Consider the following 18,661-nt stretch of genomic DNA (forward strand, 5'->3'; position numbering starts at 1 on the left):
CTATTTGGAAACAGAACGCCATCCTCGTTCACCTGGCAACACCTGTGCTCTGTGGGTGCCCGGGTCACGTCTGCCCACTGTGCTGCTGAGTGGTTGTGCTGAGTGGGGGACACACGAGCAACCGTGTGTCCCTCCGACCTGGCCTCCACCAGAAGGCAGGCGTGCTCACTGGTGCACAGGGCAGGGAGCTGCCGAGCAGCACGGGGCACGCTGCTGACAGCAGAACAGCCGGATCTGAGCTGCAAACTGGAATGAAGGAATCTGTGGACACAGCCGGCAGGTCAGGACCATAAACTGACCAGACCAATGTTAATGCATTTATTTTCTTTGGAAACATTTCCTTGATGGAAACTTCTATTTCCATATAAAATGGGTTTTCTTCTCCTTAAAAATCTTAAACTACATCATTCAGGTAAGCTTAAAATAGGATTTAATTATATGATAAAGTCACACTAGTCGACAAAGAACCAGATTGGCATCATTAAGCACTTAGTGAAGCAGAGGTTTGTAAAAAAAATAATAATAATAAAATCCCAGAATGCAAAAGATCATCTGCCCAGAAAACCTCCGATTATGAGCAGCTGGCCTCCTCTTTGGCACACACAGCACGTGCAAGGTCCTAATTATCCAAAACAAAAAGCAAAATCAAAACAAAAAAAAACCCAGTCCATCAGGAAGAAGTGATCCCAGCAAATCTGGTTGGAAAGGCTGGCGCAGGACGAGCAGAAGTGCGTTCAGAAAGCAGCAGCAATATCCAGCATTGTCTTAACCAGAGGTCAACATCTTCATTAGCTTGATCAGTTTACTTAGACTGAGCTGTCATGGTGCTGTGATTACCAGCTTTGATTTCTTTTTTTTGTTTTTCCAAGTCCCACTGGTTTATTTTTTGTTTTTATTTTTTTATTGGTGTTCAATTTGCCAACATATAGCATAACACCCAGTTCTCATCCCATCAAGTGCCCCCCTCAGTGCCAGTCACCCAGTCACCCCCACCCCCTGCTCACCTCCCCTTCCACCACCCCTTGTTTGTTTCCCAGAGTTAGAGGTCTCTCATGTTTTGTCTCCCTCTCTGATATTTCCCACTCATTTTCCCTCCTTTCCCCTTTATTCCCTTTTACTATTTCTTATATTCCCCGAATGAATGAGACCATATGTTTGTCCTTCTCTGACTGACTTACTTCCTTCAGCATAATATCCTCCAGTTCCATCCACATCAAAGCAAATGGTGGGTATTCGTTATTTCTAATGGCTGAGTAACATCCTGTTGCATATATAGACCACACCTTTACAGCTTTGATTTCAAACTTCCTACACGGGGCTTATTTACAGTAAACTCCAACCACCACGATGGCCTCTTCAGCACTTGGCTCTCCTGAAGGACAGCGGTCCAGAGGTTTTTATAGAGCTACAAAAAACAAGCACATACATCAATAATAAACAAGATTCCTTAGACAGCCAAGGAGACAGACGCAGATGCCCTCATAAGCTTTTGTTGAAAACACAGTAAATTCTATGTCGCTTTTTAGAAAAGTTTAAAATGGTTTCATTTATATAATCTTTTTTTTCTAACAGAAAACAACTGGGAAAGTGTAATACTTTAAAACATGTTTATGGTGACAGCTTCACATGCATCCTCTTCTCTGGGAACTCCTGTAGGGGGCGGCCCGCACGGCTCCCGCAGGTGGGTGCCAGCTGTCTGCTCTGACACTTGCCCTCTCCCCTGGTGGCTGCCGGCTGGGTGGGTACCCGCACACGGACCCTCTCCACCTGCCCCTTCTGGGCCAGCGGGCCGCCTCCTCCAGCACACTCACACTGAACCCCTCCCGCCGGGCTGCCCCCTGGGAAAAGCAGAACAGCTTTTATTCCAGAGGAAAGCTGTGAGCCTTGTAGAAGCAGGTGACTGGTACTTCATCTGTGCCAGACACAGTGCCCAGGAGGACAGGTCTCCAGGCAACGGAGACACGGACAGAGCCTCTTGTGTACCTGGCTGGCTTCAACAAATTTTACTTCTTTTTCTTCTTCTTCTTCGTCTTTTTTTTTTTTTTTTTTTAAGTATAAGGCTCCACACCCAATGTAGGGCTTGAACTCACAACCTGAGATCAAGGGTCGTATGCTCCACCACTGAGCCAGCCGGGCGCCCCTTACTTTGAAGAATCCACTGTCCCTGCACCTGCTGAGTGCACTTGCTGGTCCCCTCCAGCCCTCTGCTCTGCTTGCTCTCACAGAGACACGGACTCAGGCTTGCTTTCTCTGCACAGGTGACATATCACAGCTTGGAACACGATACTCCATTTAATGATCATCTTAAATAACCTCTGGCAGCCGTATTTGTTCACTTAAAACGATCTTCTCGCCTAGCAGCACCTGGTTTAAATGTGCACCATATAAACCTTCCTGTCAGGTGAGGTTTGGGGATTCCACCATGGAATCCAGAGCCACAAAGAGCCTGCACCACAGGGATGCCCTCCTGCCCGTGAGCCAGGCTGCGCCTCTGCAGGGCAGGCACGCAGGCAAAGGGCTCCAGTCTGCCAGCCGCTCTGGTTCCTTCCACACCAGCTAACACTCCCATGTGCTCAGGGCCTCCTATGATGCCATGTCCAGGCGCTCCGTGATGGGCACCACTCGCCTGTCTCTTCCTCAAGTGCTAGCAAGCCTGGTGCCTCATAAGCGCCCCACAGGCATAGGCTAGCCCCTCTCCTGTGGCCTCATTGGCACATCCTCCTGCCTGTGCCCACTCGGGCCCTGGCCACACCGAGGGCCGAGGCCTGATCTCCTATCTTCTCTCCAGGCGGTAGATCTCTACCCACATCCTGGCTCTGCTGCTTCCTGGCTGGGCAGCTGTGGGCAGGCCACCTGGCTTCTCTGCATGTTGGGTTTCTCCCTGGCAAAGTGGTTTTTTCATAGGCCGTGTGGGAGAGAGCCAGATGCTCAGGCCTGCAGTCAGAGGACTGCAGGCCTCCATGGATGTTACTGTCTCCATGCCGGCCCGGGGACTTCTATCCTGCCCACCCCAGGGCCCAGTACCATCCCAACCCCAGGTGTGGCCTGGGCTGAGGTCAGGGTGCCTGCCTCCCTGCCGGGATAAGTCTGTTCCCCTGAGCACACATGGAGGGCTTCTGTTCCCTTACATTTAGTCTCCACTGAGACACAGCAAAGTGGCAGCAGGTGTCTCGGCATGAAGGACATGGCCATGGGGGTGGGGGGGTCAGGTGGGTCAATCCTGTTGCACTGCTCATAGTTGTAAGACCCCAGGCAAGTGGTAACACAGGGACAACACTCTAGCAGATGCTGAGCAGACCTCAGTGTTCATCACACTGAACATCACATAGCTCACAGGGATATGAGCTGGCTCAGTACCGAGCACCATAAGGGTCACACAGCAGGACAAAGTAGGGGCACCCGCCTGGAGTGCCAGAAAAGAGCTGAGAGGCAGTGTTCTGCTTAGATATAATGAATGGAAGTGCTCCAGGCAGCAGCGAGAGCAAGTGCAAAGGCCCTGAAGCAGGAAAGCCTAGCATCATAGAAATGAATGGGGATGGTGAGGGTGGAGTCCTGAGGGCAGGAGGGGCATAGCATAAAATGACCTTGGAGAACCAGACAGCCAGAGGGCAGGCTGCCTGGGCTTGGGGTGCAGGAATCGGTGTGATGTGCATGCGGTTACGGGTATGAGGGCTATTGCTGGAGGCCTCAGCAGAGGAGCAGCCTGACAGGATCACTCTAAGAAATCCTTCTGGAGCATGGCGGGGCAGGAGAGATCGGGAAGCTGAGCTGGGGCTGCCAGGAAGCGAAACTTCCAGGGGTGAGTGGTCATTGATGGAAAGCCAGCATTGTGAGACATCAGGAGGACCCAGCTCTGGAAAGGGCTCCCGGGGGTGTGAGAACAGGGAACAGCCTTAGGGCCTGGCACTGGGCAGGACTTGGGCTGACCCTGGTACCCCGGCCCGGTTAGGGTGTTGCTGCCACCACACATCTCGGAGGCAGGCAGGCAGGCTGGGGTATGGCTAACTTGCCCCAGGCCACCCCGACCTCTCCTGGCCACCCCTCCAGTGCTGCCCAAACGTGACAACTTCCCAGGAGGCGCCAGGGCCCTCCTGGCCCATGCCATCATCTCAGATGCTGCAATGATCACCAGCAGCCCCCAGAGCAGCCCCCATGTATGCTCAGATGCCCGGCATTTCCCACCGGGGGACTCACCTCACCGTCGGCTCTGCCAATCGGTGAGTCCAGGACAAAGTCGGGAGGGGCGATCACGTCCACCAGGGCAACCGCATCGTCTTTCAGCTGTTGGAAAACAAAGTCCATTCGCTTGGCAACCCCCAGAAATCTCCATGGTGACCACTGAGAAACAGAGCACTGGCCGTTTGTTGCTACAGCCCGCTAGCAACGGTAACCCTAGCAGGCGCGTGCGTGGCTTGATTACTAACGCATTATCTTTTCGTTGGCCTGCAACACAGATTCCCTCGGTGTGTGTCTGAATATTTTCACCATGTTGCTAATCACTCAAGACTTCCAATGCGTTAACCGTTTTTCAATAAGGTAGGAGCTGCTCGTAAAAGTGGCTCTGCAGCCCACTCACCGGCAAGCGTCCTCAGATTTGTGTCTGAATCCTCCCTGATCTGGGCAGCTGCTACTGCAGCAGGGGAAAATGTGTCCAGAAAAAAATGTGCCAGAGAAGGTGTTTATGGGCACCTGGGAAAGTCGACCCGTGAAGGCTGTCTGGTGCGCAGTGGTTTTAGGACTCCCCATCCCCTCCTGCAAGCGATTCTTCAACATGACACATGGAATTTATATGAGACTCCCAAGAACATTCTTGAAATGCAGAAACATTTTTTTCTTGAAATAATTGTGAAGTGTCCTGGTGGCACCAACCAGAGCCCTGGAATGGGACAGTTTCGGCGACACAGACAGAGAGCAACGGGCCATCTCGGAATAACAAAGTCCACACGACAGAGGTGAGCAGGACACCTTCATGGTTCAGATGCTGCTCGTTAGTGCACCCGCTCCCTCACTCCACGGCCATGTGCCCTCTGCCCGCGCATCACAGATGAATGAGCCTGCCCACTTCAGATGGAACCATTGGCAGAGCCAGGCCCCTTGTCTACATGGGGGTCAGCACACATGCCATGTAACAGCCCGAAATGGTTGGCTCAGTGGCCACCTCTGCCGAGGCCGCAGCAACACACCCACAGATGATGCACAAGTGAACTGCCGGACAGGGCTGGCACCCCCTCCACCTGTCTGACCCATGACCCAGGCCTCCTTGGTAGCGGATAGGGACAAGGCATCAGCTGCCTGCCTGCCTGCCTGGGCCACAGCTGCCAGACGCGGGCTCCAGGGGACATGGCTATTTGGGAGCAAGGTGAACATCTGCTGCATTTTTTGTAAACAGCCACCCCCCACCCCCACCCCAGAACACACAAAGGAAACCCTTCCAGTCACTGGCTTTACTGGAAGGAACCTACACGTGGCCACACCCCGGTACAGTGCAGTCACAGTCACACACTGAACCAGAAGCCCCAGAGATTGGGGGCTGGCCGCTGGTGAACTGAGTCAGGGAGGGCCTGAAAACCAGTGGCAGAGGTGTCACCTGGAACCGCACTGACTCTGAGTGCCAAGGAGAAATGAAGTGTCAGGTCACCAGTCCTTTGAGACTTCTAATAAAATTATGTCCCATCAAGAGGAGAGAGGACTCTGCTAGCTACCGTCACCCAATCTGGCGGCACCAGCATGTGTGGCCCTTTCACTGTAAGTTAGTCAAAATCAAAGATAAACAGCCTCGGTCACACAGGCATGTGTCCATGGCCAACAGCCGTGGGGCTGCAGTGAGCGATGGGACGGCACAGCTCCAGGCCATGTCCGCCCTTGCAGAAAGGCCCCCTGGACCGAGCGCCACTACAAAATAAAGTGGGGGTCAGTCCACGTGACTCTTCTGGGTGACAAAGGTCAAAGAATACAATACACAAGAAAACGACCCTGAAATGAATTTAGTCGGAGGTTGAGTCCCAAGGCGGCTGTACGAAGTGCGTTCCAGACTACGGATTCTAAGACGTTCCCTAAAAGTTACTCTTTCCTAACATTTCTGACAGAGCCATATTTTCTTAAATCTTCCTGCTCTTGTTTGATGTTTTACACGCTTGAATGTGTGGGAAGCAAAGGCAGGTGTATGTCAGTGGTTACACGTAACATGGGAATTGTGATGACCAAGAGTGACTGCAGCTCACCTGTGAACACAGGGTCAGGATGGCGTTCTGGATCATTTTTCCTGCTTGCTCACCAGAAAAGTAGCCACCTGTAAGCACAGGACTGGTTACACCAGGGTCTGGTACCCGAAGCCCACGTTATCCCACCAGGTGCCCCCTTTGTGTGAGAAGGTCTCCCCTCTGCAGGAATACGCTGGCCGGGGCCAGGGTTCCCATGTCCCCTTCCCATCACCATGCAAGTGCCAGGAGGTCACAGCCAGGCCAGGAGACCTCCTCGACCATTACCACTATCACTCCCACCTCCACCTCTACCACTACCATCACCTCTATCACCATCACCTCCACCATCACCCCCACCTCCACCACCATCACCCCTATGTCCATCACCCCATCCCCCACTACCTCTACCATCACCTCCACCACCATCACCCCCACCTCCATCACCCCCACCCCCTACTACCTCTACCATCACCTCCACCACCATCACCCCCACCTCCATCACCATCACCCCTACCTCCATCACCCCATCTCCCACTACCTCTACCATCACCTCCACTACCATCACTCCCACCCCCGTCACCCCTACCTCCACCTCTACCACTACCATCACCTCTACTACCACTATCCCCCCCACCTCTATCACCCATACCCCCACCACCATTACCCCCACTTCCACCACCACTACCATCACCTCTACCACCATCACCCCCACCTCTAGCACCACCATCACCTCTACAGCCACCATCATCATTACCCTACCTCCATCACCCTCACCTCCACCACCACCATCACCTCCATCACCACCATCATCATCGTCCCCAGTGCCATCAACTGCACCACCTCCACCTCTACAACCACCACAGTGGGCTTGCGGTGGCATCTATTGGGCTCAAGGCCACAGTCTGTGCATCTGAGTGCACAATCTTCTCTTTGATTTTTGTAAAGAAAACTGTCCATACATCAGAGTTGTCGAGTCTTAGTGCATGTCTCCTGCCCTACACCCTGCCACTCCCTGGGTTCAAAGCCCACTCTCCCCTTTGTAAACTTAGCCACATGCTCTCACCACCTCCTCAGAGCAACACCAGCCCTGAGCAGGAAGACCTTGTTCTTGGTGAGGGGAGTAGGACAAAGAGTCTTACTCTTCAGGAAGTCCACATATATGCACAAGACATGAACAGATATATAGTCTGACTGTAGCATTAACATGTCCCAGGAGATATTAGGGAAAATGGTCTGAAAATGTTCCTTAGAAGGATAATAATGGAGAAAGATGGAGAAATTCAGGCTTACACTATTTTCACCAATCTCCTGGGAATCAGTCCACATACCACCTCCCCCAGGAAGCCCCCCCTGGATCCACAGTCTGGCATTCCTGAGGGTGTCTCCCAGGAGCCTGGGCTTGTGTCTGTCTGGGCCTCATGGTCCTGGAGGTGTGGGCTTCAGCTCTCTATAGACCAGCTCCCTGCCTAGCTAGTACGGGTCTTCTGGGAATATTCTCTGAACTGAACTGGAAACAGACTTCAAACCCTGAACGAAAGGGAAACATTGTCCTGTCCTGATGTTGCTTTTTTTAACATGGAATCCAGGCTCACCTGCCCACGGTCTCCTCCAGCCTGTGATGAATGCTCAGCACATACATGTGGAAGGTAACATCTTACGGGGGAGGCAAAGTTCCTGGACAGGATGAGGCTGGATTCCCGGTAGGACAGGGTGGGGATAGGGCAGATGGACAGGTGTCCACTGCCCAGGCCTTACCTTGGTAGAGCAGGGCCATGTGCTGGCTCAGGGTCCACAGGGCGTAGAGGGCACTGAGCCGCCCCAGTACGGCCCGCAGCTGGGGTGGCACGCTGGGCTGGTGTGTGTACTCGTGGAACCTCCGCACCACCGTGAGCTCCAGGAACGCCAGAGCCAAGGGACGGCAGTAGTATGCCTTAAAATAAAACACAACAGAGCCGTCGACCCCTGTGAGCAGGCAGCTGGGGCCCCAGTTACAGTGTGTTGGGGGCAGAAGAAGAAAGCCTCAGGAACACAGACCCAGACCAGAGTGCCAGTGCATGTCCTGGAGGGACACTGACACCAAGTGACGCTGCACATGGAAGGGGGCACAGCATGAGAATCACCCACATACGAACAGCATGGGAAGGCCAGCGCCCAGAGGCAGCCTGGGCTGAGGCCGGCGCTCATGTGCTCCTCGACCTGGGGAAGCCCAGTGACCGCTCTCTGCTTGGCCCCACCTGGAACGCACAGGGACAACCTGTGCCTGGCCCTGCAGGTGTGCCTGGCCCTGCAGCATAGGGGCACCCCCGGGAGGTGTGAGGGCACACAATGGGTCCTCCCCGGCACAGAAGGCACTCAGCGGGCCGCCCCAGCTGCTCTGGCCCCACAGAGGAAACCGTCTCCCGTCCCGCTCATAATCCGTCCAGAAGCAAGCAGTGCAACTGCAGCTGAGACGCGGGACCGCTCCCAGCTGGGTTGCATTTGCAGAAGGAGCTCTGATGCCCGCTGTGTCTGTGAGCAGGAGGCCACTGCAGATCCTCTGGTCCCAGTGTTTGTCTTCACCTATCAGCCCCAGAACCCGCTGATCATCAGCTTCATTAGCTTTTCTTTTCCCCTCTTCACTGTGTCATCGTACCAGATTTGTTCTATTTAGAACAATAACACTGGTCACGACGAGCACATGTTGCCTTCATGTGGCAGGCACAGGAGCCGTGTCTACACAGGACCCTGGCTGGCTGGGCCGAAGGGCTGCATGACGGCTCTACCAACCAGGTGTCAGCCCACCCTGCATGTCATCTGAGAATCTGAAATGACACCTGTGGAGCCCAGGGTTTGAGAGCTGTGTGTGCTGGGTCCAGATGGCTACGTGGGCCCCGCAGTGACAGCCACACTGGGCTGGGGATGCAGGAGGCCTGAGAGAGACGTGGCACTGCAGCAAAGGCCAGTGGCCCTGAGACGCCATGAGCCAGAGAGCAGGTCCGCTTCTGCTGGCTCTAGCTCCAGACCCCACAAGGCCTGCGACACTTGACGCCAGGGGCTCTTTGCTCGGGTAAGTTTGTCCCCAGGGACATCTACCACCATCAGATGCATCCTCGGTTGTCAAAACTCAGGGGTGCTGTTGACATTATTGTGGGGGGAGGTGAGGTGCTGCTGAGCATCGCACAGTGCACAGGACAGGCCCAAGAACTGTCCGTGGATGGGACTGGATGGAGCCTCTGCTCCCCAGGCTCCGCTAGGCGGGGATGTGTGGTAAGGCCACAGCTCTGCCTTGGCTCCTGCACCATCCATTGACCCTCCAGTGCTGGGCTATTTAAGTGTCCCCTCTGGGAGTCTGACGAGACTCTTCCTGGACTCCAGGAGGCGGGGGGTCAGCTGTCGCTCTGCAGCCCCGAACCTGGGGCTAGTGCTCGCAGAGAGGAGCACTCAAGGGCAGGGCCGGTCACCCGTGAAGACTCTGGAGGGGCAGCCCTGCCCCAGCCCTGTCACGAGGGCAGCCCCTCCCACAAGCCCCTGTCCCCATGAAGCCATAAACCAGCCAGATCAAGCTATCTGTTTCTGCTGTGCTCTAATTACTGAGAATATTTGCACATTAGCAAATAATGGACGATTCAGGCAAAAAATGAATTCCTAATTGTCCAGGTTCAGACATCAGTTCAGGGCAAAGACCCAGGCCCTGGGTTTGGCGCTGGATTCCCTGCCAGCCCCTCGCACAGCTGAGCTGGATGACCTAGGGCATCTCTCTTGGCCTCGACTGCTTCATCCATGAGAGAAGACAGCAGGAAATGACATGTGTCAGGAGCCCCATGTGCAGCTGGGGATGGTTGGGCGGGGGAGGGAGCGGCGGGGAGGGGGTGTGCTCAGCTGCCTTCTGAGGCAGACAGCTCTGGACAGGGGCTGGCTCCAGGAACTGGGGAAACCCCCGACCCACTTTTTTACATTTTCTCACTTTGAACATGGGAGGGTATTACTCGGCCAAAAAAGGCAATAAATGCATCTTTTTTCACTGCTAATCTGTGTAGGTGCACAGCAAGGGGCAGCTGTTTCTGAGGGGAGGCGAGAAAAGAATGCGCTCCCCCACTCCAAGTCTGAGTCAGCACACTCTGGATTTTTTTCTTTAAAGATTTTAAATATTTATTCGTGAGACGCACAGAGAAGCAGAGACACAGGCAGAGGGAGAAGGAAGCTCCCTGTAGGGAGCCCGATGTAGGACTTGATCCCAGGACCCCGGAATCAGGCCCCAAGCTGAAGGCAGACACTCAACCACTGAGCCACCCAGTGTTCTAGCACATTCTGGATTTTAAGGGAAGCAGGGAGTAGCTGCCCAGAGAACACAGCAGCCCACCTCGCCACGCCCATGGGACACCGTCCTTCACCTGCACAGCCCCGGTTCGTGCTCTGGAACCCCTGTGCCTGCTACCTTGTACCAGCGGCTGGTTCCCCGCCAGGAACCCTTTCCCACCAGGACATTCTGCGGTCATGCCACATGAGCTTCCCTGGCCTGCAGTCTGTCTCCTGACTTTATTTACAGAAATGGTGAGCATTTATATAGTCAGATCTGAATACTTTCTTTCATGGTTTCTAGTTTCCTGTCTTAAGAAGGCACGTCCCATACCAAGGCCATGTAAACGTTCTCCGCAATTTTCCTCTCACACCCTGTGGCTGCTCAGGTCACTGTATGGGAAGGGGCTACATCCCCCTTGGGACCCATGAATGTCCAGCCCAAGCTGTGAGAGCTGACCCAGTGCTCTTAGCACACTCTGTGATCCAGACCAGCAGTGGAAAATGCAAGACTGCACTTGGGTCGTTACCTCCCTCCAGGCCTCATGCTGCTCCATGCACCTGCACTCCAGCCAATGAGTGCCGATCAGCCCAGCAGCCCTCCCCGGGACCCAGAGCCCAGGCTGGCCTCGCCCTCTCCTGTTCTCTTCTCTGCGCGACTCACTGAAACGCTGCTACGAAGTCCTTAATGAAGGTTTAAAGGTGAATTGTTTCTCAAATGGCTGAGCCCCTGCTTGGGTTCCATTGTCAGGGAGCCAGACATGGGCTGGCTGGTAGGGGTGCAGAGGGACAGCCACCTCTAGGCAGTGTTCCAAGATTCGGATGGCATGGGAATGAGGGCCTCTTGCGCCTGCCATATCTTTGAGGCCTTGGCTTGTGAGTCAGGGGGAGGACTTCCACTTTCACTCCAATAGTGACAGCCTGACAGGCAGGGAAAGGGGTGATGTGGGCCAAGCTAATGCACTCCTGTCAGTGTCCAAAAGACTAAGCTTGCTGGGGCCCCAGCCATTCCAGAAGGATCATTTCCATGCCCCCTATTTTTGTGGCACTGAAGTCAAGTTTACTGACTGGGGCCACCCACGAAACTTATTTACTGTACAACCTACGTTCGAGCTGCGTTTATCAATCCAGGCCTTTGCAAGAAAGATGCCATCCTGTTCCCTCACCTCCGCACCTGGTGCGGGTGCTCCTGGCTGCATCTGACCAAGCGCTCAAGCTGCCCATCACAATGTAACGGAAGGAGTCAGGAGCCTTTGGAGGAGAGGGCCAGATGTGGACACGGAGTTCCCAAAGGACATGAAAAGAGCCTCATGAAATGAGACCAAGGAGAAGGAATGGCCCCAGTTCTAGAAACTTCTCATGTTTCCTTTATCTGTGGCCTCCCAAATGACACCGATCACTCCAGATATACTGGCTGTATGGGTCACAACAGGCCAGATCCTGATGCAAGCAGGCGTTTTAGAGAGGGCTGCTTTGACGCTATGGATTCCGGAATGTGGGAGCCAGCCCCGTCCAAGCACAAAATCCAAAGCCACCCTGGACCATTCCCACCAAGGCTCCCTGAGAAGGGTAGCAATGACCTGAGAGAAACCCGGTGTGACCTCACATGAGTCACCAAGCTGTTGCTGGCCAGCCAGGAGGGACCAGGACTGGTGTCTGGCCCTACATCCCAGCGTCCCCGCTGTGACAGTGACAGTTCCGGGTGCTGCCAGATGCTGCCGGGCACATTGAACACAACACCCACAGTCCAGGGAGTTCCCTGTAGCAAACCAAGGTGCAGAGACCTGCCCATGCACCCGAGGTCCCAGGGGCCGAAGGGCTTGGCCTGCCACCCCCAGGACATTCAGCTTCCCGAGGCCACGGCAGCACAGGACTTAGGGCAAATTTAAAAAGCAAATTTTAAAACAAATATGTACCTGACTGTTGTTTCTTGCTTCAAAGTCATTCCTTCCTGATCTTTTCTCTTCATTTAATTTTTGGTAACTCTCAAGGAGCAGGTAACAAACCAACCACTCGTATGCTGCCAGAGGGACTTCAAAACAAGAAACAGAAAAAAAAAAAGTGACAATAAAGCATCTACTGTCTGCAGAGCACTTACCAGGGAAAGGTGCTGCTGAGAGCAGCTCGGGCGGATGGAGTGATCTTCAGGACAAGTGCGAGAGCCGGGCTATCTCCCAGACAGGGACACTGAGGCACAGGGAGGGCCCAGCCCTAGGTTGGGACAGGCCCAGGGGAGGGCATGCCCTGGCTCTGAGGCCACCCCGGGTTATACACTAGACAACCAGAGGCCAGGGAGCCCCAGAGCCACCTTTGGGGTGAGCATTGTTTGGGACAGCTGCAAATTCTGGCTGGTGCTCATGTGCTTAGTCTGACGGGACAGGACACATCCCCTGTGTCACTAGGGATTTGCATGGACATCAAGGACAACTTTGTGGCAGATGGCGGGTGAGCAGCAGGAGGAAGGGGTGCCCGTTCACTGGCCAGCCTGGCTGTCGGCCTCTGTGGGGCTGGTGGGCAGCTGAGCTGGGAGTTCCTATTGGTCCTCCTGGGGCCCCAGCCCAGGCACATCCCTCCCAAGGAGCACTAAGGGAGGAGAAGTGCCCTAGACTATAGACAGGCACGCACTGGATGGGGTGGAAGAAAGACCCATGGGAGAAACCTCAGGGCATCCCTGCCCTGCCCTCTCCCTGCCCCCAGTGCTGTGCCACATCTGTGGACGGCTCGCCTCCTCGTCACATCTCAGCCAGAGATGACGCTGACACTGACACAGCACATCCTATGTACCAGGCAGGTTCCAATCTCCTTGGAACACCTAGCCAAACAGAGCTGCTACCTGCCCGATGAGGACACAGGGCAGGAGGAGGTGCCCAGGGTACAGAGGGGGTGGGTATGAGTTGTCTGACCTGGTCATGTGGCCCCGATCCACACCGTCACCAGCCCCTACCCTCCAGCCCTGGCACAGGGAAGCCCTTCTGCTCAGCAGCTGTTCTGAACTCAGACCCCCAGGAGGGGCCATGGGGACCAGGCCACACTGGGTCTGGGCCCAAAACCTGGGCAAGTGGTCCTCGGGATTCCTCCTGCATCACACAGACCGGTCCCAGGAAGAAGACAGGCGACCCTCACTGGGGACCCGTTGCAAACAAGCCAGTGCCTCTGAGGCCTCCTCTGCACAGCTATCTTCAGGCCGTGCCAGCATCCTGCCAGGTGTGGTCGCTCCAACAGAAGCCTCCAAAGGACATGCCCACATCCTGATCCCAAAACCCACAAATGTCTTTCTTGGGAAAAGATAGACAGAATCAGTTAAGGATCTCAAGAGGAGATTCCCCAGGAGTGGTGGGCCCGAAACCCAACAATAGTGTTCTATTGGGATCAGAGGGGAGATACACACATGGGGTAGGCCATCGGGGTAGAGGAGCGATGGAGCCATGTGGGCACGAGCCCAGGAGCAGCTGGGGTCCTGGAAGCTGGAGGAGGCAGGAAGGACCCCACCACCCCCAGCCCTGAGCCTCTGGAGGGAGCGCAGCCCTGCCCACGCCTTTTGTCCAGAGCTGCCGGAGAGAAAAATGTCTGTTGTTTCCTGGCCCTCCTGCACTCCCCACGATGGTCACTGCTACTGCATTCCAGCTGTCCCTTCTCCTAGCCCCAGGGCTCCTACACATGTCTGCTGGGCACTCAACTCCTCGAGTGACACCTGAGCTAGCAGCAGCATCACACCTCTTCTCCCCAACTCCCGGGGGCTTCATTCTCACCCAGCCATCTATCCAGTGAGCCCCTCAAGGCCAGCCAGATACCTGCCAACCACCTCCCTGCCCTCCCACCCTGCTTCCATCCCTCCCCCATGCTGCCCTTGTCTGGGTCCCCACTTCTTAGCCAATGTCCCCTTCTGAAGCAGGGCTCTGACCTCCATGTGCCCACAAGGCAAGGCATAGATGACTGGCCCCAGCTCACTGGCTGGCACAGACCCAGTCTGGGTGTTGCCTGCCATCTGACCATGTTCCCACACCCTGAGCTCCTGTATGGCTGGCCGTTCCCACACAACCTCCTCTCAAGGTGCAAGACCCACCACAGAGCTGGCTGCCGGGGCAACAGCGCACTCCCTACATCTGGTGTGCCCAAGGGGGCTTTCAGATGGTGGCCTCCAGCATGTGGCAGGCAGCCCCAGCAAGAGTGAAACACACAGCCCCGGCCCTACCAGGCTCAGCATGGGGATGACCACATCCCCCCAGTGTACCACAGGGGACACTGGGGCTCGGAGAGGTTAAGTATCCAGCCCTAGGTCATGCTGACGTCAGAGCCTGAGGTCCCATGACTGCACCATGGAACCCCAGTGAACAGATGCAATGTGAGTCCACTGCCCTGTATGTACACATGGCTGTCAGAAGCACACATGCTGAACCACAATTACTTAATATTTTTGCAAATTAGCCAATTTGACCAGAACAAACGGGCCTCATATTGTCAGGGGACAGCGCAAATCCTCAGATGCACAGGATGGTCCCCAGCACACATGCCTGTGTGTGAACTGAAGGAAGCAGAGACAACAGGCCATGCCTGCCCCTCCCTCTCCAAATAAACAACTCATCCCCCGAAGGGAAATCTCTCAGACCTTCCTGACAGGCAACGCTCTGTACAGAGGGGTCTGACGTCTCCAGTCCTACAGAGCACGAGGCTCATAAAGATTTCACGTAATCTTCACCACAGATCCAGCCAGCACATGCCAGGGCCGACACGCGGGATGGGCTGACCATGGGTCCCAGAGATGAGGGGCCGGCCACGTGCCACACGCTCCCTCCTCTGCGTGGACAGTGACGTCAGCACTCAGTGTCACTTTCACCAAATGAATTTTAGTTCCGTTTTTTTCCTCTAGAAAATGTTTTTACTTTGTTGGATCTTGCAAAAACCAGGGCATTCACAGGAAAAACAGATGACGCGGGCTGGCACATTTCCTGCTGTAGATACGCAGGAGGGGCCCCTGGTTGCACCGTGTCTGTGAGGGAGGGACTGGACTGAGCGCTGGGCACATCCAGAAGCTGGCAGACCACTTGTTTACTATTGGGTTTTACAACGGGTGATGGTTTTAGAGGAAATAACGCTGGTTGGGTTGATGTTATAAGAAGCATAAGCTCATTTTCTAGTGTTTTCTGTAGCAACACTTGGCTGAGGAGCTCTGTAACCATCTGAAATAGATCTTTAAGTGCGTCCTGCTTCCTACGGTTACTTTACGAAGGCAGGTGAAGACCTGTTAGGTTGGTTATCATCAGGAAAACCATGACAAAATGTGGCAACCAATAAGAAAGAAAACACTTATGAGCAGGAGCTTTCTAGAGGATAGTGATGATGATGATGGTGGAGGAAGCAGCTGGGACATCAGCCCAGCCTGGATTACACTCTTGCTCCGGCCGCTGACTTGGATTGGGGAGGCCCAGTCTCCTCTCGGGAAGACCGGCGCAGTGCGTGCAGCCCTGCGGGGCCGAGTAGAGAGTGAGGTGGGTGTCCTCGGTGCCCACAGCTGCTGATGCTGTGAAGCCACAGGCTCTCAGCCTCTGAGGCAAGCGGGTGGTGGCCCCCAGGCCCGGGGGATGCTCACTCTGGGGTCTCCTGATACAGGGCCAGGTGCCCTCCTCCCATGGCAAAGGTGCTCTGCTAACAGTGCTCGGTGGAACAAAGGGCGTCTTCGTGATGACTTCTGTGATGGAGAGTAGAGTACACGTGGTTGTATTTACAACAGTGACCGGTGGTTCCTGAGCATGTACATGGTACCAAGCACGGCACTGAGCGCTGCAATCAGCTCCCACGACCCAAGAGCCTGACGGAGCAGTTACAGCTCTTCCCAGGGTGCGGCCAGCAGGCCTGAGGCGGGAAGGGGTCGCCCCCTTGCTCTTCTGGCACTGGGGCTGCACTTCCAGGTCCCCGGGGGGCTCAGCAGAAGGGCCGCTCCCGCCTGGCCAGGACACAAGCCCCACAGTTCATCACCATCCCACAGGAGCAGTCTCCAAGGGGCATGTAAACCAGTATTTCGGGTAGCAGCATGAGGCACTTGCCCTTGGTGCTCATGGGTCAGATGAAGGTGAGGTTCGTGACGTTTCTGCTGTGGCTTCAAGTGTTGTGTTTGGCAGGGGATGTGAGAGAAAAAGGAGTGGGACCCCGTGGGAGGCATTCCCTTCCTTCAGTGACATTTCCGTTTGGGGGAGGCGGGGGCGCAGGCTCGGGGCAGGAGTTCTACCACCGTTCCTTCTGCAGGTCTCATCCCACACTCATTAGGAGGCTTCCAGGAGCTGCTGGGGGGACGCTGAGCTTCAGAGCACAGCAGGCTCGGCCGGACCCAGGCTCCTCGCTTGCACTGGGGATGTGCTGCTGGACCTCCCAGAGCCCGGGGGCCGGAGCAGGAGCAGAGGGAGGTGACCCCAGGACAGGACCAGAGTCTCAGCAAGCTCCCTCCAGCAGAGATGCTCCCCCTGAGCCCTGGCACTCTGGTTCACACCCACTGCTGCCGTGGTCACTGCCCTGTCCAGGACACCCTCCTATCTCATGTCCCTCTGTTCCTACAGTGGCCAGAATGGACTTTTCTCCAGAGTAACATTTTAGAGTGAATCATCACAACGAACACCCAGACCCAAGCCAGTGAGCAGCTCTCTTGCTCAGAATCAAGTGTTTCCCACAGCCCTAGAATGACATGTGCACTCCACCAAGCACATCCTTCCCACGGTGCCCCTGTGGCCACCACGTCCCTGTCACTGAGACCTCAGGCTGCCCTGGCCAGCCAAGCCCCAGTGCATGGGCCCCTGCCACACAGAGCGCCTGCTCCTGTGACCAGGCCTGTCCCCCATGGACTGCAAAGCCGCGTGACGGCAGGCACCTGGGTCTCGGCCGGCTCTGTCTTCCAGCCAAGCAGTATGCAAATGCTTGGAGATTGAAGGAATGACCAGCATAAGAGCACATGCCGTCTGTAGGTTGCATATGTTCTGTGTTGAAATATGAGTGTGCTTGCTATGCTGCTGCCTACAGCACAGCGCTCATTCCTCTCTCTGAGGATAGAGCCTGGGGTAGGGGGAGAAGTGGGGCCTCCACCGCTCCCCACTGCGCACAGCAGCATACGGTATCCCAGGTTAGGGTCAGGCACTCAACAATCACAGCCAAGCACGAAGAGCAGGGAGCCCAGTGCCGAAGGCAGCTGAGCCTATTCAGGGCTGAAAAGAGTGAGTGTACTGCAGGATGGGGGCCACAGAAGTGAGGCCAGCAAGGGTGGCATGTGCAAAGGCCCTGAGCTAGGGAGACTCCGGCTTCCTGTGAAGATGGCTCAGTCACAGGGGCAGCCAGTGAGCAGGAGCCCAGCCGCCCAGCAAGGCAGGAACAAGACCCAGGGCCTCTCCCTCTTCACCCTTAGGGAGAGAGCACCTGACTCAGAGTCAGGCCCACAGAGGGGCTGGATGAATCCAGGAACCACAGCCTACCCCTACTGAACACATGCCCCCAGGGATCACGACATGACCCAGGGAGGGAAACAGGGAGACGGTGTGCTCACCTGAGGAGTCCAAGCAGCTGTTGATGCTGGGGCATGAAAACCTCTGACCAAGGATCTCAGGATAGGCTTCCAGAAAGTCCACAGTCTTCAGAGGGCTCTCTAGGCGCACACCACCTGCAAGCACACCCAGGATCTGGAGTGACCATCCCACCCCACCTCGCTGAGCACCTTGGAAACTGGAGGATCATGGTGAGCAACACGTTTCCTTCCTAGGGATGCAGGGTGTGCCTTGGTGGGAGGGCTCGCTCGGTGGGGCTGGGACGTCTCTTACGTTCAATGCGGGATGCCAACAGGCTGAGGAGGTAGCTGCTGGTCTGCTGCAGGAGGATGTTGTTGTCACCTTCATACGTGCAGTTTGGGTCATTGTCATTCCTCAGGTCACCCAGGCGGTTCACTGCAATGAAGCCACACACTTTGTCACTTAAAGTACTCACGAGAGCCAGGAACCCGACTATCCTGGCCGGCCTGACCAAGACAGCACTCCCAGGCTACCCAGGCCCCCACCACGCCTCTTCCTGGGCTGTGTCCTCCCAACCTCCGAACCAGATGCTCGTCTTTAAGGAGACATGAGTAGCCACACAGTCAGTGTGACTACTGACTTTGATGCCCCAGTGCAGTGCAGGTGAGCAGGAGTGCTCGAGAAATGCCCAGCATCGCCGGCTTC

At 55.4% G+C, this 18,661-nt stretch overlaps 1 protein-coding gene across 9 annotated transcripts in view; it reads right to left on the reverse strand.

Moving 5' to 3' along the window:
• Positions 1-1,134: 1,134 nt before the first annotated feature.
• The window catches only part of ACOX3 (acyl-CoA oxidase 3, pristanoyl), a 56,466-nt gene continuing 38,939 nt past the window's right edge, over positions 1,135-18,661 (reverse strand). For all 9 annotated transcript variants that reach the window (XM_041751687.1, XM_041751679.1, XM_041751686.1 and 6 more), the window contains exons 12-18: positions 18,269-18,391; positions 17,998-18,111; positions 12,392-12,507; positions 7,956-8,130; positions 6,222-6,289; positions 4,195-4,281; positions 1,135-1,405 (exon numbers count right to left, since the gene is read on the reverse strand). In XM_041751687.1, the coding sequence (XP_041607621.1) occupies positions 1,286-1,405; positions 4,195-4,281; positions 6,222-6,289; positions 7,956-8,130; positions 12,392-12,507; positions 17,998-18,111; positions 18,269-18,391 (803 nt within the window). In that variant the 3' untranslated portion in view covers positions 1,135-1,285. The remainder of the gene's footprint in view (positions 1,406-4,194; positions 4,282-6,221; positions 6,290-7,955; positions 8,131-12,391; positions 12,508-17,997; positions 18,112-18,268; positions 18,392-18,661) is intronic.

The sequence above is a fragment of the Vulpes lagopus genome, chromosome 4 (assembly GCF_018345385.1).
Source record: "Vulpes lagopus strain Blue_001 chromosome 4, ASM1834538v1, whole genome shotgun sequence".
NCBI lineage: Eukaryota > Metazoa > Chordata > Mammalia > Carnivora > Canidae > Vulpes > Vulpes lagopus.